This window comes from Crotalus tigris, unplaced genomic scaffold (assembly GCF_016545835.1).
Source record: "Crotalus tigris isolate CLP2741 ecotype Arizona unplaced genomic scaffold, ASM1654583v1 scf7180000019415.609845, whole genome shotgun sequence".
Lineage (NCBI taxonomy): Eukaryota > Metazoa > Chordata > Lepidosauria > Squamata > Viperidae > Crotalus > Crotalus tigris.
The window spans coordinates 519,421-544,214 of record NW_024097526.1 but is presented as its reverse complement, the minus strand read 5'-3'; the positions used below and the strand labels follow the sequence as shown (position 1 = coordinate 544,214).

General features: G+C 38.1%; 1 protein-coding gene across 2 annotated transcripts in view; it reads left to right on the top strand.

The window, feature by feature from the left end:
- The window catches only part of MUC2 (mucin 2, oligomeric mucus/gel-forming), a 68,356-nt gene that overhangs the window by 17,237 nt on the left and 26,325 nt on the right, over nt 1-24,794 (top strand). The window contains exons 13-32 of one of the 2 annotated variants that reach the window (XM_039362291.1): nt 36-200; nt 803-897; nt 1,991-2,117; nt 2,878-3,133; nt 4,054-4,109; nt 5,531-5,631; nt 6,163-6,314; nt 6,477-6,615; nt 8,082-8,186; nt 8,758-8,940; nt 10,440-10,682; nt 11,607-11,763; nt 12,496-12,627; nt 13,353-13,503; nt 15,322-15,365; nt 17,773-17,970; nt 18,126-18,152; nt 18,257-18,277; nt 19,057-19,074; nt 20,824-23,757. In XM_039362291.1, coding sequence (XP_039218225.1) covers nt 36-200; nt 803-897; nt 1,991-2,117; nt 2,878-3,133; nt 4,054-4,109; nt 5,531-5,631; nt 6,163-6,314; nt 6,477-6,615; nt 8,082-8,186; nt 8,758-8,940; nt 10,440-10,682; nt 11,607-11,763; nt 12,496-12,627; nt 13,353-13,503; nt 15,322-15,365; nt 17,773-17,970; nt 18,126-18,152; nt 18,257-18,277; nt 19,057-19,074; nt 20,824-23,757 — 5,304 coding nt within the window. The remainder of the gene's footprint in view (nt 1-35; nt 201-802; nt 898-1,990; nt 2,118-2,877; nt 3,134-4,053; nt 4,110-5,530; nt 5,632-6,162; nt 6,315-6,476; nt 6,616-8,081; nt 8,187-8,757; nt 8,941-10,439; nt 10,683-11,606; nt 11,764-12,495; nt 12,628-13,352; nt 13,504-15,321; nt 15,366-17,772; nt 17,971-18,125; nt 18,153-18,256; nt 18,278-19,056; nt 19,075-20,823; nt 23,758-24,794) is intronic. The other variant, XM_039362292.1, reaches the window with a different exon arrangement.

The window sequence follows — 24,794 nt, the reverse complement described above, 5'->3', positions numbered from 1 at the left end:
AAGGCACATTTAGTTGCTATTGTTTTTATCAACAGGACTTTGTGGAGATTACAATGGAATAGAAGGTGATGATTTCAAAACATCAGGTGGCGTGGTTGAAGCAACAGGAGCTTCCTTTGCCAACTCCTGGAAAGCACAGGCTAGCTGTAGTGATATGGAAGATAAGCTGGAACACCCTTGCTCTCTGAGTCTTGAGAATGGTAAGGAATGAGTGGCTTTTACCGATACATTCCCAAATCCACTGGCATCAAGATAGTTAATAGCTATCTCCAAGTCTGGTCCTAAATTGCAAGCAGTAGTCCTGTATGTATTGCATATATCTGTGCTAACCCAAAAGCTTTCAACTGAATATTAGCAGCAGCTTTCAATCTCTCTTTTTAGAAGACTCAGGGAAAAAAATCATGCTGCTGACAATAGAGAAAATTTCCATTTTGCCAATTACTGTTATGAAAATGGATGCCAGCTTGGCTTAATACTTCTTAGAGAATATGCTTTTCTTCTGATGATGGTTTCTACTTCCAAACAATTAAAGACTAGGAGATAAACCTACAGAGGCAGTATAATCCTCTGATGATCTGGTATCTGGTAATATCCATTGTTTTATGCATTTCATTGCATAGAGTTGCACAGTTGCTTCAATATAGGAGCTATGTAAGTAATGCTTAAGGTGCCTAGTTTGCTTTGCTTTACGGTGGGGTGATCAAAATAATCTGAACACTAGAATGCTGCCATCAACATCACATGAGAAATAGAAAAGCATTAAATAGCGGGTAACCAAGTGTCATCGCTCTCTCTGGTATAGAAAAATACGCTGAATTCTGGTGCTCTTTATTGAAAAGTGCAACAAGTCCCTTTGCCAGATGTCATTCAGTGATTGATCCAGTGGATTATTATAAGGTATGAATTTTGAGATCTTGCTGATTATCCAATATTTTAGAATTAATTTAAACCACCTAAAACCTGAGGCTTTGTAGGTGGTTCACTAAGCATTTTTGTTTTGAGATTTTGGCTTCGGGCATACTTAAATGGCAATGGGTTTGTTTTTAGTGTTTATGCATGAATTTGAGCTCCAATATAGCACTGCAGTCTATTTCTAATCTTTAGCCAAGGCAGTAGCTTTCCTTTTGGTGGGTTGCCCCAGGAGCTGCAACACAGTCTATTTTCAGCTTAAAAAAAAAAAAACACTTTAAAAAATTAGAGTAGTACACTCCAGTATTTGAAAGAAAATGGGTAGAACTACTTTGATAGAGCTTAGATTTTGAAAGAAGGGGAAAAGGAATAATTCATGTACTCCAGACCTCTCTTATATAAACTCTCTAGATCAATGTTTCTTAATCTTAGCACCTTTACAATTGGTGTACTTCAGCTCCTAGGAATCTGGAAGTTGACATCTACCAATCTTAAAGCTGCCAAGGTTAAGAAGCATCGTTCTAGATGTGCCTTTAGTCCCACATTTTGGGAGCTGGAGTCTGAGCTCAGATGGAGAGCAACAGAGTGAGTGAGAAAACAGGTCAATCCTAATATGAGTTTCTCACTCTGTATTATTCTTCCATCACAATTTATACCATTCCTAATGTGGGTCTTGTTGGGTCCTGAGCCTGCAAAAGCATGCTCGGGACGTTGCATTGGTCCCGGGCATTCCAAAAGCTGCCCAGGACCAGACAGAGTGGTGTCGGTGCAAAAATGCTCTGTTTGGGCTTCTGTCACTGTCCGGGCTTCTGGCCATATAAAAAGGCCTGCGAGCCTTTTGCTTTTGCTTGGTTGTTGTAGAAGGAGAATAAAGTGTTTGTTCAGCATCGCCATGTGTCTTCATCATTCGCATGCGAACGAAGTATACAACAGGTCTCTTATTGTGTCACTGCACTTCCATTGCAGTTGTGGGAATAGAGTGCTACATTCTACCCATGGCTATTCTCAAGTGCCAGTTCTTCATCCATTAACTCTTCTCATTAACCAAGGCTGACTATCACCTGATTACTATTTGTTTCAGCGTTGCAAGTATGATACTTGCAATTGTAACTCCAATGAAGAATGTTTGTGTGCTGCCCTGTCATCTTATGCAAGAGCCTGTGCTTTCAAAGGAGTCATGTTGTGGGGTTGGAGAAATGTAATCTGCAGTAAGTAACTCCAATTTCATTTTGATTGTGAATGACAAACATGTTTGGGTTTTTTTCTTAATCCCTTGATACCAGCATCTCTCTCTCTCTCTCTCTCTCTCTCTCTCTCTCTCTCAAAACAGGGCAGCCCTGGGTTAACCATTAAGTGAAATAAGCATGTGCTTAGGGCTCCAAGGGAAGCCCACATAATTTCTTCCCCTCGGTATCATGCCTTTAACTCTTCCATTGCCATACTTGATTTTAATTTTCAGCACTTATTGAATCTTAGTGATTTGTTTGGTTAAGCAATGGAAAGGGCAAGGGGAAACACTGAGGGGTTGTGTTTAGGGCCTCAGTTGGCCTTCATCTAGTCCTGAAATATGGTATATCTGGATAAATTGGATTTGAGGGGAAAAATACTAAGATATACTATTTGTAGCAACAGGGAAGTTCATAGAATTATGCCTAACACATTCAGAAGAACTGGACCGTAAAGCTTTAGATCACAGAATCCATTTTTAAACATTCTCTGTCTTTATATGTTCATGTGATGCTTTTATTAGTAGTCAGTATTTTATTTATCTATTTATTTATTCAATTTCTATAGCTGCCTTACTCTACCAAGTGATTCTGAATGGCTTACAATAATGATGCAATTAGCCTTAACTGTTGCTTCAGAAACAGTGGTAGATGGAAAACTAGCCTAAAAGAATGCAGAAGCCATATCCGATGGACCTTGGATACTTATTTATGAATGTATTGTTTTCTCCCTTAAATTCAGACAAAGAAGTAAATTCTTGCCCAGCCAACCAGGTTTTCCGCTACAATCTAACCATGTGCCAACAGTCCTGCCGTTCTCTTTCTAATGGAAATAAGTACTGCTTGGAAGGTTTCACTCCAGTCGATGGCTGTGGCTGCCCTGACAATAGCTACGTGAATGAGAAAGGCATCTGCGTGCCTATGGCTGCCTGCTCCTGTCATTATAAAGGTTTATATGTGCAACCTGGAGATAATATCATGAAGGGCGACAAGCGCTGGTACGTTGTGATGACTGATTCCTCTGTTCCAGTTTGATGAGAAGATGGGCACTCAGCACAAGAGAACTTTAAGTTGCTGAGTTACATTTGCAGATTAAACCTGGATAGAGAACTCAGCAGCACATTCCAGGGAACTGAATCAATCATTTGGTACAGTTCAGTAGGATGTTCTTTCTTCAAATTGTCAAAAGATAGAACTAATTACTATATATAGTACATGCTGAGAAGCACTACACTTTGCAGTGCTTTAGAAATCCTTCATTAAGGACAGTGATGAAACACATATTGTATATTGAGAGTGCAGCCTTATATATATATATATATATATATATATATATATATATATATATATATATATATGAAATGTTCATTTAAAAGTATGTCCTTTACTATAGTATTTCAGTGAAATATGCTTCTAGAGAAGAGGAGATAGAATTCAAGGTTCAGAATGCTTGAATTCTTGAGATGACTTTAAAGGGTAACACCATAGGTACAGTATTAATTATATTAATTAATATAATTAATTATGGCACCTAGTGTGTTGATAACCACTGGAACCATAATGATTGATTTATGCCATAATTAATATTAATTAATTAATTCATCCACCATTTATTTTGAATGGTTGATCTGTTAAAATGAAGGAACGTTGGCAGGAATGTTGTGCCTTTAAAACATTTAGGATACATTATCATAAATATATGAAAGCATGTGGCGGTCTTTATCAAATCACTGACACTTGTAGTTTGGCTGCTTGTATTGTGTATTAGTAGTATACCATTCAGGGATTCAAGAAATCATAGTAATAAAATACACTTTCATTAAAAGTATATGAACTGGAATTTATTTGCTGCAAAATTCTTATTGCTACTGTTTTTATAATTTTATTTATTTACCTATTATTTTTTTGCTATTCCTAGTGTTTGCAAAGATGGAAGATTTCAGTGTGTAATAGTGGATAAACGCCCCCCTCCTGGTAGGTATCAACCTTCATATTTTAATAATACATTTTCTCAATTTGAGCTATGTGTTAAACTACTCATTGTTTTGGAAATTTTCTTTTGACATGGCTTTACCATAAAGCCACTTCCTCCTAAGCATATTAGCTTTATTATGATTATGATTATTATCTATTCACAACCATGTGAAGTCACAGCTTTCAGTTCTTTAGCTTGTGTTGGCCTTTATACACTTTAGGCCAGTGATGGTGAACCTTTTAGAGACTGAGTGCCCAAAATGCAACCCAAAACCCACTTATGCATCGTAGAGTGCCAGGTGGGTGTGGTCCATTGGGTGGGCATGGCTGCGGTGGTAATGGCAGACTGGGTGGGACTAAAAAGTTTAATCAATCAATTCCAACTTTGCAAGACCCCCCTTTTCCCGCAAAAAGTTGAAATTGACTGATTGAACCTCTTTTTTTTTTTTTTGCACACGGCAGCGGAGGCCTAAAGCGAAAAGGTTTTATAAAACCTAGCTGAAGGCCTAGGACTGGGGCAATGGTGGCGTGCCCACAGAGAGAGCTCTGAGTGCCACCTCTGGCACCCGTGCCATAGGTTCGCCACCACTGATGTAGATTCTTCCCAAGAACAGAGGATGTTGTGATGTATTGGGATAATATATGTGTGGATCCAAGCAGAAGGAAATTTTATCAATGCACAGGTTTTTTTAGGTGCCATCCAAGATGTTTTGGTATGGCACCTAGTGTGTTGATAACCACTGGAACCATAATGACTGATTTATGTCATAATCTTTCAATTTTGAATGCCAGATCTTAATACTTTGTGATCTTCTCCAATACTTTGTCTTCTATTCTATTATCCTCTGATATTGCCACATCAATTCTCCACGCTTTCTTCTTTTCAACCACAGTTATACCTGGTGTGTTATGAGCCAAGCCTTTATTGGTCTGTATTAGTATAATAATAAAGATTTCCATCTGTAAGTCTGAAACATATTTTCTTCACAGGGACATAGAGCATTTCCAAATGAATTGAATAATCTGCTGTCAGAATGTTTTGTCTATTGTCTGTTCCGACAATACCCAAGTTATCTAACCAGATTATAGCTGGGGGAAAAAATCCTGCGAGTTCTACACTGTCCTCATTATTCTAATGTTCCAAACTAGAGTCAGCCTCCTTCAATTCATGGTGTTGGTTTGTTTTCTATGGAATAGTTTGTTCAGGCATTGCAGGGCAATTTTATCTTCAAGTGATTTCGAAGAATTTTGATATGAGCATTTTCTATGTATATGGCATTCAATTTGCAATGTGATACATTAAAAGAGCAAACCATTCCAGATTCCTTAGGGGTTTTTTTTTTTTTGAGTTTTCATTTCTCTATTACTGTGAAACTAAATTCAAGAGATTTTTTTTTCAATGTTCTTTATTTCCTTTGCAGAATGTCCATCCAATAAGATATATTTTAACTGCACCGACTTTGACTCTTGGTCTTCCCAAACTCCAGTACAACTTAGCTGTCAAACGCTGGGTACCGATTACGTATGTCTTTCTTCTGTTCTGGCTTTTTTACGCCTGTATTCAAAAAGTGATGTAATTTTGATAGTGATTTATGCTAGGAAGCCATTATCTTTAGTGAATTCCACTGAGAGAATACTGAGATGATCCAAGCCACTGCTTAAAGTGCCAACATAGCATTCTGATTGTTAACATTTTGATACAAGAAATAAAATCACTGGCCATTTCATATTTAAAAGCACCCTACCAAACATATACTGTATAGAATTCTTCCATTTTTTTTTTGCATGGGGATGAATATTTCCCTGTAGAAATGGGAAAGCAATTTCTTCCCAAGCATGTTTCAAACATTTGACATATTCTGAGACACAATTCCAAATCTAATCTTAGCCCATATTGATTCCATGTTGGCGGTGCACTTTAAATAATGCACTTGTGTGTGATTTGTCTTTCCAAAAATATATGAACAAAAACAAGGCACGCAAACTTTAATTGGCTAGATCATATTAAGGATGTTATTGATAGTCATGTGGGTATTATCCTTGTTTCCCATAGGTCCAGACCGAATGTATTTCAGGATGTTTTTGCCCTGAGGGCTTGATTGATGACGGCCAAGGGGGATGTGTAGTAGAAGATGACTGCCCATGTATTCATAACCAGGTGTATTATTCCAATGGAGAAAAAATAAACGTTGACTGCAACACATGGTAGGATATGCTATATACAAAGTAGAAATAGAAAATGATAATCATGTCTTATTACAACAAAGCACATATTTTGCTTTGCACTTTTAAAGCATTACATTGAGACTCAGCTCTGATCTTAGCATCTCTCTCCCTTCCTTCCTCTCTCTATTTAATATTCTCTAGTACCTGCCAAAAAGGAAACTGGAATTGCACCACCATGGTGTGTCATGGGACATGTACCATTTATGGCAGTGGCCATTACATCACCTTTGATGGAAAATTCTATGACTTTGTTGGTAACTGCGAATACGTGGCTTCTCAGGTAATATTCAGTTACTACTACCAAGTTTTGCAGTCATCCAAATTATACAGTATTTGACTGTCAATTTTATTCCACGAACATCTATTAGAATTTCATTCCACAGAATCTTCTTACCCAGCAGGCAACTAAGTCATTGCTTAAGATGATTTCTTTTTTTTGTGTGTGTACCTAATTATTTTACTAAACTTCAAAAAATCTGGCTTGTATTGAACGCCGTGAAACTGGATTAAAATATTAACAATTTAGCAACTCTTTGGATGATTTTGAAATTTATTTCTTTCAGTGTTGACAATATCTTTACTGGTAACAGGTACCCTTCCTCAATGCACTTGCAAAAGAAAAGGGATTTTGCCAACCTTACTTTTTAAAACAGGAATTCCTAATGGGTAAGATAGGCTGGCTTAATCCATCTATGTCTGTCAAATCCTGATCCTAACAGGCTAACTTCTTTAATGTTATGTCCACTTGATTTCCTGATAAGAATGTCATTACATTTAAGTGAAACTAAATTGCAATTAAAATAATTTGACTCAAATCTATTCTGTTGTTTCAACTGAATCACAAAATATTTTGGAGAATTGGCACTGTAGTGTTGGTGTTCTAAAAGATGGACTAGTTCCTTTGCAATGAATGTTTGGGGTTTTATTTTACAACCTTCATGTTTATTGATTTTATCCTCTGACAATTTCAAATGTTATGCCACAATAAAGTGTTTCCTGGATTACAATTCCTTGTTATGAACCTTATTTGAATGGTTCATCAATTATCTTGCCTTATTCATGCCCATGACTATGACCACATTATGACATTATATGACCACCTTGGTCTAGATCAGTGGTTCTCAACCTTTTTAATGCCGCGACCCCCAACCGGTTGTAAGTCGAGGACTACTCAACCGGTCGTAAGTCGAGGACTACTCAACTGGTGCAGCACCATTTGCAGAATGGGACTTTTCGCGGGCTCAGCAGGGCAGAGACAGCCTGGACAATTCCTATTGGCTTTGGAAAGCCAATAGAATTAGACTCTATTCAAGAGAGTCTCTTCTATTGGCTTTCAAAAGCCAATAGAATAAAAGGGAGTAGCACAGCTAAGCAAAAGGGGGAAAAAATGGCGGACTGCATTGTTTGGCGACCCCCGTGAAATGGTTGTTTGACCCCAAATGGGGTCCCGACCCACAGGTTGAAAACCACTGGTCTAAATCATATTAAAGTGCATTCAATAATTTTCAGCAAAATATGCTACTTTTAAAAATAGATCATTAAATTTTGGAGGTGTGTGTGTGTGTGTGTGTGTGTGTGTGTGTGGGAGGGAGGGAGTTGGTTAGTAAGTGGTTTGAGGCATGAATGTTCTCATAAACATAAAGGAATGATTAACACCGCCCAGAGTGGGTCCGTGGGAGAAATGTGAAGCATTGTTTTCTTTTATTTCATTTAATCTTGATAATCTTTCTTTTCTATGTCCACTAGGATTACTGTGGCAACCAGCAAGGAATGTTTAGTGTGATCACAGAGAATGTTCTCTGTGGAACGACAGGCGTTACCTGCACCAAGGCCATTAAATTGTTTCTAGGGGTATGTATCGAGCACAGAAAAAAATATGCCTGAGAAGGATTGGTTGAAAGCCATCTTTCCTATCCAAAGAAATCAAAGAATGCTTTGAAGTCTTGAACAAATTGGACTCAATTGTATTTTTTTCAAGACTGACATTATGTAATGTGCCACGCGATTTAAATCTGCTAAATTGACCACTCAGTTGAAAGTTGAGGATTGATCATGTTACGTTATTAATTAAAAAACAACAACAAAGCATTACAGCAAATTCAGATCTAAGTTTTTTATTCCGCCAATATTATTTTTATAATCAATAAACTTTTGTCTAATATAGCACATTTGTTCCGATATAGGATGGATTATTCTGATGACTGCTTTTTAGGGAATGGTCCTTTCTTTTTGATTGTACCTCATCCATGGGCTGAAAAGGATTGCATTCCCAAAAGTGTAAACCTAAAAAAAAAACCCATATTAAATGTGTTAATCCACCATGTTAATCCACTGTTTGTTGAGTGTACTGAGTAGAAGGGACTATTTAAAATTCCAGCTACTCTTTTCATCACATAGCCTCCATTGTATTTCTGCCTTTTAGACCACAGAGTTAAAGCTGCAAGAAAAACACATTGAAAAAATTGAGTGGACTAACAACAGCTCTGTAACATATTGGATTCAAGGAACAGTTGGGCTGTATACGGTAATTGAAGCCAGCAATGGACTGATGGTCATCTGGGATAAGAAGACAACAATTTTCATCAAGCTGTTGCCCTATCATAAAGTCAGTGCTTCTAGAACACTTTCCACATAACATTTTTAATGTTACTAATGGATGAATATATTAAAAATATTTTCTAATAGTGTTTATATCTTAATACATACTATCTATCTCTATGTATATTATGACTTTGCAATGGATGCCACCATTATTTCATGATAAATGTTGATTAATACAACATGGACATCAAGTTATTGAACCCATCAGAGAGAACTTGTTGAATAATGTTTAGATAGGATTTCAATATATAGAATAAATGGGAGGAGTGGACAAATATTTTCCTGGAGAGGAAAATATTAGCTAAGCAAACCTTGGGAAAATAGAACAAAACGTTCACTGCATCCAGCCCAAGGCAAACATCTAAAATGCTTAATGCTGTTTTACTTAATGATTTTCATTTAAACTCTTTTCCCATGCTAGTGATACCTACATGCTTGTGATTATTTTAGTGTGTGGTGTAAAGATATTGCTGTTTACTTGGTAATTATTATTTTAAATAACTATAACGTGGAATACAATGAATTTTCTAAATTGAATCTAGTTTAATTTCAAAAATAAACAAACCAATTCTATCCCTCTTCACACATTTATGTTTGCTTTCTTTTTGTATATGGAAAGTTACAGTAGGTATACAAAACTCTGTCATTTGGAAAAATATATGCAAAGGAAGAAGCAGGCTGTGTCCCAGTTTCCTTACATATAGTTTTGTTCTTTTATTCTGGAACTCTAGACCCTATATAGGTAATTCTAGACCAGGGGTAGGCAACCTTAGCTCTTTTATGACTTGTGGACTTCACCTCCCAGAATTCCTGAGCCAGCCATGCTGGCTCAGGAATTCTGGGAGTTGAAGTCCACGAATCATAAACGAGCCAAGGTTACCTACCCCTGGTCGAGACTTAGTATCACAACTGAGAACAAAATTTCCTCTGCTAAGCAAGACAGTTGTTAAATGATTTTTGCCCGACTTTATAATCTTTCTTGCCACAGTTTTTAAGCGAATCACTGTAACTGTTAAGATAGTAATATGGTTATAAAGTGAACCTGGCTTCCCAATTTGCTCGTCAGAAGGTCGCCAAAGGTACCATAACCCTGGCACACTGCGAACATCATAAATACATGCCAGCTGCCAAATGTTCAAATTTTGATTTCATGACCGTGGGGAAATGCTGCAACTGTTGAAAATGTGAAAAACAGTCACGCCACTTTTTTCAGTGCTGTGCAGACTTTGAACAGCCACTAAATCAGGAGTCTTCAAACTTGGCAACTTTAAGACTTGTGGACTTCAACTCCCAGAATTCCTCAGCCAGGCTGGCTGAGGAATTCTGGGAGTTGAAGTCCACAAGTTTTAAAGTTGCCAAGTTTGAAGACCCCTGCACTAAATGAATGGCTGTAAGTCAAGTATTACCTGTATTTTCATCACTGGTAATGGTAGAAATATGAACTAGGTCAGTAAATTATTCAAATTTCTTTTACCTTTGATGGAGTGCTTTTCTTACTTGTAGGGGAAAGTCTGTGGTTTGTGTGGTAACTTTGATGGCAAAGCCAGCAATGACTTTACAACAAGGAGTATGGCTCAAGACACGGTCAGTGCCTTGACATTTGGAAATTCATGGAAAAAGGATCCAGCTTGTCCTGATGTAGGGGGAATCATTGAGCCCTGTGAGCTAAAGCCTCATCGAAAAACTTGGGCAGAGAAAGAGTGCAGCCTCATCAAAAGTGAAGTTTTTAAAATATGTCATCACAAGGTTAGTAGTTTTGGTTTGGTTTGGTTTTGAGTTATTATGGCACTGGTTTTCAACCTTGGCAACTTTAAGATGTGTGGACTTCAACTCCCAGAATCCCCAGAACGCTAGTCAAGGAATTCTGGATATTGAAGTCCACACATTGTAAAATTGCCAATGTTGAAAAACACTGTATTAAGGAATGTTTTGAGGCAGTGGTCTTTAAAATAAAATAAACCACTCTCATAGGGGAACCTCAGACTTTGGCCATAGGTGTTGCTGTATGTCTGAACAATAGCTGCTGTATATCAATTTTGGAAACGTTGATTTCTGAATCTTTTCCTTCATGCTTTCACATTAATTTGCAATATTTCTTTTTTAAAAATGTCATTTAAATGCATATTTAAGTGTGTATCTGAACATTTCCACAAAATACAAATTTAGAGATGTAATGACATTCCAGATATATATTTTCTAATATATTGTCATTTTAAACATTCATTTTTAATTGCATTACGGTAACCATTATTGAACTATGATATTTAAGGAAAGGAAAATTATGATGCTTAGTTTTATTCCAGTCTATTGGTGCAGGAATTATGAATCAAGTAATTCTATATTAGGTGCCACGTAGATTGCTTTGCTTAAATACATCTAATCCAGAATGCAATGTTTAGCTATATAAGGCAAGCAAACTTTAGTAAATATAGTTTACTTGCCCTAAGAATGGAGAGAAATGTTCAACAAAATTAAACTTTGAAGGCCCTGAAGCACCTTGGTGCTTCCAACGTGAACAGGATGGGACCCCATTCATCCACTACATGTAGACTTCTCTTGGATAATTGAATGATCATTTTGCTTAGTCAGTTTGCTGAACTCTTCTGGTGTTCAGAGGAAGATGCAGTCATACAAGCAAACAAATTCTGTGGTTCTGCAATTTTTCAATAGGTGGATCCACAGCCATACTATGAAGCCTGTGTACATGATGCCTGTTCCTGTGATACTGGGGGGGACTGTGAATGCTTCTGTACTGCAGTCGCTACATATGCACATGAATGCATCAAAGCTGAAGCATGCATCCACTGGAGAACTCCAGATATATGCCGTAAGCATTCCAGATAAACATTTGAAGTTCCAGGATAAGCATACAATATCCAGATATCCCAAAAGACGATGAGCTAGAAACATTAGACTATAATCTTTCATAGGTCTAGTTAATTCTAACTTTGATAAGGCTTATTCTCTGAGACATTTTATGCTAGAATACTTTAGCTTTATGATAAGGAATCATAAAGCCAGCTACTACCAAATGTTAAACATGGTTTGGATAAACATATATATTTATCATCTGACAAAAATTAATAAATAATAACAATCATATAAAATTAAATAATAAAAACATTAATTAATTAAAAAGAAAACAAAAGCAAATAAACAAAACCTCAAAAGGCAGACTTGATTGACTACTGGACTATTTTCTGCTATTAGATTTCAGTGTTTCTATGTTATAGACCACTCAATTTAGATTAAAAACATTGATGCATGGAATGGTATCTGCATAATCGCCTTTAAAGCCACAATTCTGCTACAGAATTTACAAATATCCATGTACTTTTTATTAGATATTCCCCAAAGAACATAGATAATAGGGATTACTGCTAGCATCAAAGATAGGCAGCATAGGATACCTACATAGGATACCTTAGCTAATATAGGATAGGATACCTGTCGCATTATTCATTAGTTCCACAAGATGTCACATAAAGATATCTTACATAGGAATTGGAACAAAATATTTTTTCTGCTTCTTTTCTAATGAGTAACTTTCTTTTTAAAGCAATCTTTTGTGAATACTACAATCCTAGTGAAGATATATGTGAGTGGCATTATGAACCTTGTGGACGTGAGATTTTAACTTGCAAGATTGTCATTCAAGGCAGCAGCAACTTTTCAGTCCCATTCTTAGAAGGTAAATTTGTGGTGGTTTTGTTCTTCAAGGATTATTTGTTAGTCCAATATGGGGGGGGGGATGTGGTTGGCTTATTTGGTTGGGTGGCCAATAAAGTTAAACAAACATGAAATAAAATTCATTCAGTGAGCTGATCCACTTTTGTAGGAAAACTATACCACTTGTTTAATTTTGGACCCAAAATGAGATGGTGCCATTGAGGTCCATCCTGGCATTTGGGCTGGAGTTCAGGAAACATTCTTGTGTCTGATCTCAGTTTTTGCTTCATCAGAATGAAGACTGTTAAATGCCTAAGGACATGATTTTTCTTTCTAATTGGCCATTTTACTTCTGTGTTTAGTCTACTAGAATGGCTCTTTAAAAAACAGTTCCAAAGCTGTCGACCTAAATTTTATCATAGGTAAAACGTGACATGAGTGTTTCTTTAGCTACCAAAGTCTTGACTATCAGTCTTTAATGAAAAGGGGATTCTACTTTTTTGCCCCTTTTCTCCTGATTCCTTAGAGTTATTATTCCAAGGGAAATATTAGGATAAACATATATAGAAGAAGTGCAGAACTGTGTCTGTCCCTTAGAAATGGCATCCAGCCAACTGGCATTTTCTTCTGATATATTAATTGAAGGGTTTTTTTTAATCTTTGGAGCATGTCTCTTTCATGCAATGCTTCTATGGCATGGACAGTTAATAGCTGCCCTTTTTCAAAATGCATCTTTCTGGGCAATAGGTTGCTATCCACGATGTTCTCCAGATTATCCAATCTACGACGAGGAGACTAAATCATGTGTGGACAAGTGTGGTTGTTACTTTAATGGTACTTACTACCTACCTGGAAGTTTAATCCCCAACTATGAACCCCGAGAACCGTGCCACAATTGGTATGTGAAAATATAAAGTGAATGGAGTAAGAACTGAAAGAAAGTATTTGTACAAATATTGTTACCAAAACTATTCATTTTCAAACTGTTGGGTTTGTGCTTGAGTGCATGAGGAGAACAGCATTCTAAAGTAGAAAGCACTTTTAGGATAGAATACATTGAAAAGGGTGAAAAGCTAGAAGTGATGAGAATGCAACATTGTGTACTCTCTCTTCCAGCTGCTATTCCTCCAGTAAACTCATTTTTATGAATTCTCTGATAGAAGAAAACGAGCTTGTCAAATAATCATCACCTTGTGATTTTTTTATAAGCTCCATAATGCATCCTTTATTTCTTAGGATGACCCAATAAATTAGGCAAGAATACCATACTATGCATAAAGCAGTAGTGGAAAAAGGTCTTTTGACTACCAAAGGGAACTGGTGTCCAGTGAATTGGAACCAACCTACATGGAGAACAAGAATAGTAGCAAGTGATGTCCATCGTTCCTTACCTCCCAACTGCCACAACCACTTTGTATGCTGTTCTAAATCAGTGGTTCTCGACCTTTTTAATGTCGCGACCCCCCAACCGGTCGTAAGTCGAGGACTACTCAACAGGTCGTAAGTCGAGGACTACTCAACTGGTGCAGCACCATTTGCAGAATGGGACTTTTGGCGGGCTCAGCAGAGCAGAGACAGCCTGGACAACTCCTATTGGCTTTTGAAAGCCAATAGAATTAGACTCTGTTCAAGAGAGTCTATTCTATTGGTTTTCAAAAGCCAATAGAATAAAAGGGAGTAGCACAGCTAAGGAAAAGGGGGGGGGGGGGAATGGCGGACTGTGTTGTTTGGTGACCCCCATGAAATGGTCGTTCGACCCCAAATGGGGTCCCGACCCACAGGTTGAGAACCACTGTTCTAAATGGTCCTGATCTTTCTAGAAGAGATTGTTAGGAACATTGGGAGTAGCAGTACAAAGAGACAATGAGGCTTCCCCTACTGGAGTCATTCAATTCATGAAGCTGTCTTCCACAGACCTCTATATGTGGAGAAATGTGTTAAAGTTAAAGAATAGTATCTTTCAATTTCTTAATTGCTTCCTCACTATGTGGGAATTCAACTTTATCATCCCCATTAAAATGTCATTGTTCGTGATACAAATGCTATACAAAGCAATGTACATGCAAGACTTTCTTTTCTACAAAAAGAAAATTTCAGGAAGCAATCTCCTTTTCCTTCTTTCCTTTTAAAGAGAAAATACTGGCAAAGTGAAGGACCTTAATTGTAAAGGAACTATCCAGTTTTTGCCATTTTGTTTCTCACATGGTAAAAAATATATGAAGTGGTGGGAACCAAAAACAAGCCCTATGCTGCAGTGTATCCTAACTTTGACTTTGACTTTGACTACCATATTTCCCTAGCCAGCATAGCCATTGCTGAGATATCTGGGTGTTGAATTCCACATACCTAGAAGTAGCCAAGCTTGGGAAACATTGCTCATACATCTCAAAATAAAGGATCAGAAATGACGAAGTTTGGCATTATTTTGGTACTAGGTCTGGTATTTCCATTTGCGGATGGATTCTGAGAATATGGGCTTCATAGAAGTCATAGATATGTGGAATTCACCTACTGAGGACTTGACTCCATTCTATTTTCATATCTATTCCTGCCAGCATTAACTTCCTGTCCTGTGAAATTATGTGAACAAATTACATTTATTATTATGAATCTAAGGCACTGCAAGAGCAATTTCAGGTTGAATATAGTCAGGATACAAGAACTTAATAGATAAAACTTAAAATATTTTGTTTCTGTATTTTTTTTAAACTTTCAGCTACTGCCAGTCATCAGGAAATGTGATGTGTAAACTTGAAAAAGGTATGTTTTTTCTGTATGAAACCCAAGCAGTTTCTTCATATTTCTCTTGAAAGAGCAAATCATGATTTGGAGTGTTTGCTATACAGTGTTAAAGTTTCAATTATTGAGAAAAATATCAATTTTCTTTTGTAACTTTTTTCAACACATGGTATATTTAAGGTAATGAAATCCCAATAGCTATACATTTAGGCACAGGTATTTATTTGTTTTTGTTTTTTTTTAAAAAAAATACCAGCAATCCTACAGTTCTAATCCTTCAGAGTACAATGTTTAGTACAGTTCTCTGCAGATTTCCACCACCATAATGGTTCCTTGAGTTACAGGGGAACTTTTGATAATGACCTGAGATGATTTAAAATTGGATATACAAATTGAATTCAATAAGATACACAATAGAGCTTATTGTTAGGTCCACTCTGAACAATGCTGGCAGCTATAAATTATATTTTTCAACCTGCAAACTGATTGTTTAGAACAAGGGTTCTCAACCTTGGCAACTTTAAGACTTGTGGCTGAGGAATTCTGGGAGTTGAAGTCCACAAGTCTTAAAGTTGCCAAGGTTGAGAACCCCTGGTTTAGAATCTTGTGAAGATGTGTAGAACTTCTTGAGGCTTATCTAGCAACTGAAATAACAGATTTGGGAGCATTTTGCCAAGGTTTTCCAGATAATGTCTCTCATGTCTTTTGTAATATGGATTCTACCATTCCAGTGTCAAATGAGATGATAATAGTTATCTCTCATCCATTATTATGAGATCCTATTTAGTTTATTATACCAGAGAATGAAGATGGAACTCTTGAAAGATCAAAGCCAACCACCGGTGTGTTTGAACCTTGCCAAACTACTTTAGCCAAAACAGTAACAACGGCCAGAGTATTTTCATCCTGCCTGAAGCAAGCAGTAGTTCATGCTTTGATGAAAAAGCCTTTTCAAAATGTGACAGGTTGATAATACTTATAATAGTTTAACAGTACACCAGACCCCCAAGGAGATGGTCAGCTCCTGTTTACTGGATGCTTAAATAGAGGCTAGGCAGCATCACTTGGGTATGCTTTGAAATTAAATTCCTGAACTTGAGCACTGAGGAAGTTAGACTGTATGACCTCTTCCAACTTTAGGATTCTGAATTCTATGTCTCAAATTCCCATTTTGGGCTAGGTGACAGAATGATTCATAGCACAAGAATTAAAGTTTCTAGAGGAAACTGATTAACTGGGACAATTTCAGATGAGATTCAGAACTTACTTTAGTCCTGAAACAGCTTAAGTCACTTTAACATTTTTGTTGAAGAATCCAGGTAGGCAGAATAATTGGTTCTCGTGACTCTCTCAGGAGCTTGCACTGTTATTCATTGTGGGTTGCCTATTTGATGTGACTATTCAGATCCAACCTCACAGATAAGTCTCAGAATGTAGACATGAAAGAGCCTGTTCAATGTTATTGATGCTTTATGTAGTTTGCTAAAGGTCCATGAGATTTTTACACTGGTTAACATTTATGTGAAATTGCTGGGAGAAGTAATCCAGAGCTATAAAGTAAGATGTCTGTAGGTAGATGATGTTCAGTTGGGCATCTCATTCTGAACCTCACCTGGTGTGGCTACTCATATCCTGAAATGATGTCTGAAAGCTGTAGAATTTGATGTTACAAACTGAGATTAAATTTGGATAAGAAGAAGTATTCTTTCTGAAGAATAAGGATCCCCCACCAGCCTATAGGATTACATTTCTCTGAAGGAATGGCTATATAATTTAGAAAACATGCCTCCATCCAGCTTTGCTACTTATTGCTCAGGTCATATCTATATGCGAGAAACCTTTTTTTAAAAAAATTTGGATGATATATCATTATGAATAGTTCTGCAACATTTTGATGCAACCCAAATTTTGTCACATTGATTTCATTATCATAATCCTCCTCACATAGATTTGCCTTTAAAAAATTCTTTGGAAACTATAGTTGGTCAAAATATGGCAACCCAGATGGTAACTGGCCCTAAAACAGGGGTTCTCAACCTTGGCAACTTTAAGACTTGTGGACTTCAATTTCCAGAATTCCTCAGCCAGCAAAGCTGGCTGAGGAATTCTGGGAGTTGAAGTCCACAAGTCTTAAAGTTGCCAAGGTTGAGAACCCCTGCCCTAAAAGGTCAGGGCATAAAATAGCACTGGGCTGGTTACCAGTTCACTTCTTGATGTAATTAAAAATATAAGTGAAGACATTTAAGACTTTAAAGGTTTTGGATCAAAGCCCCTAAGAATCTGGCTGACCTGTTAAAAAACTATGAGAGTTTCGTTTCTGAACTCATTCCTTCTGAAGTGAAGCAAACGTAAAGCAAGGAAACAGGGGTTCAGCTCTCATGTTGTGAAATTCCTTCTGTCTGAACTTTGTTAATATCTTTTTACACAGAGTGTTGTGTTTATGATGGCAAAGAGTATGAAGTGAATGAGACGGTTGTTGACAAAACTAACGAATGTTTGGAGCTAATATGCACACTAAATGGTACCATGGAAATTAAATCTAATAGATGCACTTCAACTATATCTCCCTCTACTATTCCAACAACCACTTCCAGCACTACTACTATCACCACTACTATGTATCCAAGTAAGCTTCTTACATTAATAATTTTTATATAAATGTTTATAGAAATTTGGTTGATAATGCTATATTGATGTTCAGTGTGGAAACATTGCCAATTTTCTCTAAAACTCTTAAGATGATCGAACCAAGACTTACTATTCTTTTTTTTTTCATTTCAGCCTCTACTACAACAGTTTCTACTACAGGTAAGTAATAAAAGGAATGTGGGAAAGGTTCAAAGTCTAACAGGGTAAAGCACAATCTTTCATTAAAAGGGACTTATGTACTATTCTTTTTTTCCTCATTTCAGGCACTTCTACAATAGTTTCAAGTAAGTAATACAAAATATGTGGGGAAGATTCAAAGCGTAACAATGTAAAACACAATCCTCTCATCCCAAAGCACCATTATCAGTTTACAGACCAGGGTTTCTCAACCTTGTCAATGTTAAGAGCTAAATGGACTAGGGATGGGATTGGGGAACAGGCAGATTCATGATCAGAAATAAATCCCCCATTCTGATAATGACAATAAAGTTAACAGTACAGTAAACATTGCTTAAAGCAAACCAGCCAATGTATGATACAAGCAATCCTGGATGAGTTTTTAATTACATCAACAGTCACTTGGCATTTTTCCACCTATTACAAACATACAGATGGCTTGGATGATAAGAAATAGGCTGAAAAAAAACTAGGCAACCATCCTATGGCAGCATACCTTGGATCTTACTCCAACCTTTTGCTCCCATCTAGTAGTCATCTGGATTGCTGCTGCTCATATCTTGTAACCTTACAAGTAGCTGTTAACTGTGGTTGTCAGAAACAGACATTCCCTGTGTTGGTGCAAACCTATTGTCTATGAACCCTAAGTAGGAATGCTCGTTGCAGGCAAGCTCATACTGCAATGGTTATCAATGGGTCTTAGAAAATGAGTGCAGCATGTTTTACCTTGATATAGGATGTGACAATTTAACTCACAATAAATAATACTGCACACCATTAGAATATACAGTATTATCATGTATTTATCCATATTTAATATTTTATTAACATTAATTATATTTTCATATCTCCTTCTCTCTCTCTTTTACACTGGTGTTATCACCAGTGGAAGCAGGTCACACAAGTAAGTACAAAACATGTTTAGTTCAAGGCATATTTGTTTTTGTTTTAAAGGAACAGGTCAGGAAATACTCAGATAATGATGCTGAGAATTTGTGGGGACTGTTAGCAAAGGGAATTAAAGGAAATAAACATCCTGTTTATTTACTATTTTGAAGTCATGGAGATTTTAAGAAAGAAAAACATATAATTGTAAATATTTGTATTAGTATACGGATAATATATTGTAAGTCTTTAAGCTAAATTAAAATGCTCCATGCTTACTATCTATGATACTATCAGACTATCAGATTGGGACACCCTCTGTTTGTGTGTGTGTTCAAGATACATATAAAAAAGTGGAGTATCCATTATGCAGGTGCAGCTATCATGTTGACTTCTTCAGACACCTGTCTCAGGTGGATACCCCTGAAAGCAATTTAATGTTAGATATTGAGTAATCTAAGTTTGAGCAAGATTTTATACTGCTGCTTGATTTAGAGACATCAGGCATGTTTTAGAGCACTTAAGGTGATTGTAGAATTAATGGTGGCTCTAGCATCAACAGACTGAGCAAAGCTAACACGGCACACATTGAATGTTGTTGATGCCACCAGATGAAACAAGACAATGATCAGGGTTATTGTAGAAAATTTACCCCAGTGCTGAGGCCTTGTCAACATAAATGCATTCAGTCAAAGAAAATTATTCTATGTTCAAGAATGAATGCGTTATTTAAGGAAAAACGTTTTCTCTACTTCTATGATAGCATAAGGCTAATACTTTTTCCATATTAGAAAATGTAAGCACAACTTCAACTTTTGTAGCCACCTTTTCCCATTCTAATTGCTCTTGTAACACCAACATTTTAGCCTTTCCACTTCCACCAACACATCTACACTAAAGAATATAAGACTATTATTCCACAAGAATATTATACACTACTCTTTCCTTTTTGCCTCCCAATAACTCTAAGTTTTTTTGGAGTGTTCACATAACCAACCAATTAGTCACCCTCCCAATAAACAACAACAAACAAACAAACAAAAAACAATGGCTGTGAATTGGGAGGACAACTACTATTTAATTTACAGAGTGAGGGGTTTGAGAAATGGTACATGTAAACAGACTAATTTCTGTCACTTACACTATCTGTCATTTGGGTTGATATCCTACTAAAATTGAGTAGTAATCTTTACTGAAAGAGAATACAGTAGACCAAAACTGGATTCAGATGTGGAGAAATTTCTATTTTAAGAAAAAACATTCTAGAGGACCAGAACAGAAAAACAAGTATGAACAATACAATTCCACATCTGGGGTGATAAATAATTCTAGGACTAATTAGGTTTGAGCTGCAGAAAACCAGACAACCATGAATTGTAGCAAAGCATTTTCTTGGGATTGCCATCTATTGATTGACTCAATTTTTGAAGGCCAGGACTTATAGCCCTAAAGCAAGGGTGGGGAACCATGGTTCTTTTATGATTTGTGGACTTCAACTCCCAGAATTCCTGAGCCAGCTGGGTCAAGAATTCTGGGACTTGAAGTCCACAAGTCATACAAGAGCCTTGATTTCCCACCCTTGCCCTGAAGGATATTCACAAGCAAATGTATTAATGAGCAAAGAAAGAAATCCTGATCCATATGAAAGCATTCGTTAATTCTAACTTTTTGTTATTTTATAAGAGCATATCATACTGTAGCTTGAACCATTGTTCCAGTATTGTTCTCACAATAGGCAATTTCTGTTTCTGTCATTCTTTCCTGACAGCACCTTGTTTAAACCCAATTTGTGAGTGGTTTGGATGGATTTCTGTGAGTATTCCAGAAATTGGTATTACAAAAGGCGACAATGAAACTTATGAAAACATCAGACTGCACAACATAACAATCTGTGAGAAGCCAGAAAACATATCATGCCGATCGAAGAAATTTCCTGAGGTGTCATTAGAGGACTTGCAACAGACAGTGACATGTAATGTTTCCACTGGGCTTATTTGCAAAAACGAAGATCAGGTTCCTGGAATTGTAATTCCTGCACCAGTCTGTCTCGACTATGAAATCAACGTCCTCTGCTGTGTGTGTCCTCCCAATGTCGAAAGCACTACCACCAGAATTACCACCACTCCATCTACTCCCACACCCACGCCTACTCCTACCAGCACTTCCACTACCGAAAGCCCTACTACCACAATTACCACCACTCCAACTACTCCCACTCCTACTCCCACTACCACCTCCACTACTGAAAGCCCTACAACCACAATTACCACCACTCCATCTACTCCCACACCCACGCCTACTCCTACCAGCACTTCCACTACCGAAAGCCCTACTACTACAATTACCACCACTCCAACTACTCCCACTCCAACTCCTACTCCTACCATTACCTCCACTACCGAAAGCCCTACTACCACAATTACCACCACTTCATCTACTCCCACTCCAACCCCTACCCCTACCACTACCTCCACTACTGAAAGCCCTACCACCACAATTACCACCACTCCAACTACTCCCACTCCTACTCCCACTACCACCTCCACTACTGAAAGCCCTACTACCACAATCACCACCACTTCATCTACTCCCACTCCAACTCCTACCATTACCTCCACTACTGAAAGCCCTACTACCACAATCACCACCACTTCATCTACTCCCACTCCAACTCCTACTCCTACCATTACCTCCACTACCGAAAGCCCTACAACCACAATTACCACCACTCCATCTACTCCAACTCCTACTCCTACCATTACCTCCACTACTGAAAGCCCTACTACCACAATCACCACCACTTCATCTACTCCCACTCCAACTCCTACTCCTACCATTACCTCCACTACCGAAAGCCCTACAACCACAATTACCACCACTCCATCTACTCCAACTCCTACTCCTACCATTACCTCCACTACTGAAAGCCCTACTACCACAATTACCACTACTTCATCTACTCCCACTCCAACCCCTACCATAACCTCCACTACTGAAAGCCCTACTACCACAATTACCACCACTCCATCTACTCCCACTCCAACTCCTACTCCTACCATTACCTCCACTACCGAAAGCCCTACAACCACAATTACCACCACGCCATCTACTCCAACTCCTACTCCTACCATTACCTCCACTACCGAAAGCCCTACAACCACAATTACCACCACTCCAACTACTCCCACTCCTACTCCCACTATCACCTCCACTACTGAAAGCCCTACTACCACAATTACCACCACTCCATCTACTCCCACTCCAACTCCTACTCCTACCATTACCTCCACTACTGAAAGCCCTACAACCACAATTACCACCACTCCAACTACTCCCACTCCTACTCCCACTACCACCTCCACTACCGAAAGCCCTACAACCACAATTACCACCACTCCATCTACTCCCACTCCAACTCCTACTCCTACCATTACCTCCACTACCGAAAGCCCTACTACCACAATCACCACCACTTCATCTACTCCCACTCCAACCCCTACCCCTACCATTACCTCCACTACTGAAAGTCCTACTACCACAATTACCACCACTCCTACTCCCACTCCTACTCCCATTACCACCTCCACTACTGAAAGCCCTACTCCCACAATTACCACTACTCCATCTACTCCCACTCCAACTCCTACTACCATTACCTCCACTACTGAAAGCCCTACTACCACAATCACCACCACTTCATCTACTCCCACTCCAACCCCTACCCCTACCCCTACCATTACCTCCACTACTGAAAGCCCTACTCCCACAATTACCACCACTCCTACTCCCACTCCTACTTCCACTACCACCTCCACTACTGAAAGCCCTACTACCACAATTACTACCACTCCATCTACTCCCACTCCAACTCCTACTCCTACCATTACCTCCACTACTGAAAGCCCTACTACCACAATTACCACCACTCCATCTTCTCCCACTCCAACCCCTACCTCTACCATTACCTCCACTACCGAAAGCCCTACAACCACAATTACCACCACTCCCACTCCCACGCTTACTCCCACTACCACCTCCACTACTGAAAGCCCTACTACCACTACTTCATCTACTCCCACTCCAACCCCTACCATTACCTCCACTACTGAAAGCCCTACTACCACAATTACCACCACTCCATTTACTCCCACTCCAACCCCTACTCCTACCATTACCTCCACTACCGAAAGCCCTACAACCACAATTACCACCACTCCCACTCCCACGCCTACTCCCACTACCACCTCCACTACTGAAAGCCCTACTACCACTACTTCATCTACTCCCACTCCAACCCCTACCATTACCTCCACTACTGAAAGCCCTACTACCACAATTACCACCACTCCATTTACTCCCACTCCAACCCCTACTCCTACCATTACCTCCACTACCGAAAGCCCTACAACCACAATTACCACCACTCCCACTCCCACGCCTACTCCCACTACCACCTCCACTACTGAAAGCCCTACTACCACTACTTCATCTACTCCCACTCCAAACCCTACCATTACCTCCACTACTGAAAGCCCTACTACCACAATTACCACCACTCCATCTACTCCCACCCCAACTCCTACTCCTACCATTACCTCCACTACCGAAAGCCCTACAACCACAATTACCACCACTCCATCTACTCCTACTCCAAGTTCAACACCTTGCTATTGTGTTGTGAACGGTGTTATATATTATCCAGGTAATTATCTGAATTCTTTTTTGCTTAAATTATTGCTGTATTTTCCTGACACTAATTGGTAGCATATTTATGCCTAGATTCTCTAACCATTATATTTCCTTTTAACTTGGCTGATAATTTAGCTTTCTCTATTTTAACATTACTACAGTGCATTGCAACATCTTCAATTCTCTTTAAGACAATGGAAATGCTAGCAAACTGCTTTTTGAACTATTAGGAACGGTAAATAAGTTCTGAATCCATCATCTTGAATATTTATTCTATAGCAAAATAAGTTATTCCCCCAAAGCTTATTACAATCCTCAGTAACAGAGGGCAGTTTCTAAATTGAGGTGTTTCTACTAGTTGCTATGCTCCTTTTCCCTCTGGTCCTTTTTTTTGTTGTTGTTCTCATCCCTACAGAAAAAAAAGCTGCTGAATTTCAACAATTCCAGGCCATATTTTTTAAAGAAATAAAATCAGAAAGAATGAGTGGGCATAGACAGATGTACAGTTCGTATATTTCTTGACTTCAGATCAATTTTAAAATTGTTGTCATTCCCCTTGTCAGAAAGTAAATGGAGGGTTCAGGGCTGTATATGAGTCAGCCAACGCTGCTTCTAAAGCCCCTAAGATCATTCTTGGAATGGGAGGGCCCAAGATTTTTAACCTAATTTTTTGGAGGTGTAAGAAGTTTTAGGAAATTGACTGGAAGTCTTACCTTAAAGAATTAATTGATGGGATTAACAAGAAGTTCTGCTGACTTAGTGCCAAAGTTAGCATTAGTTTTATACTTGGAATCCATAGAATTTTTAGCATGTACATATAAAGCCTACATCAACTACACAATACAGGTAATCCTTGTTATTTACACATTCTCTATTTGCACATTCACTTATTTGTGAAAATGTGGATTTTTTCGTTACCCTTATAATCAGTAGTCATGGTGCTGTTGCACTTATTTGTGGACATGCAGAGCAGCAAAACATTGAAATAGCCCAATGCACATGCCCTCAGCATTGCAGCATTTTCACAGAAAACAACTTCCCTGAATAATG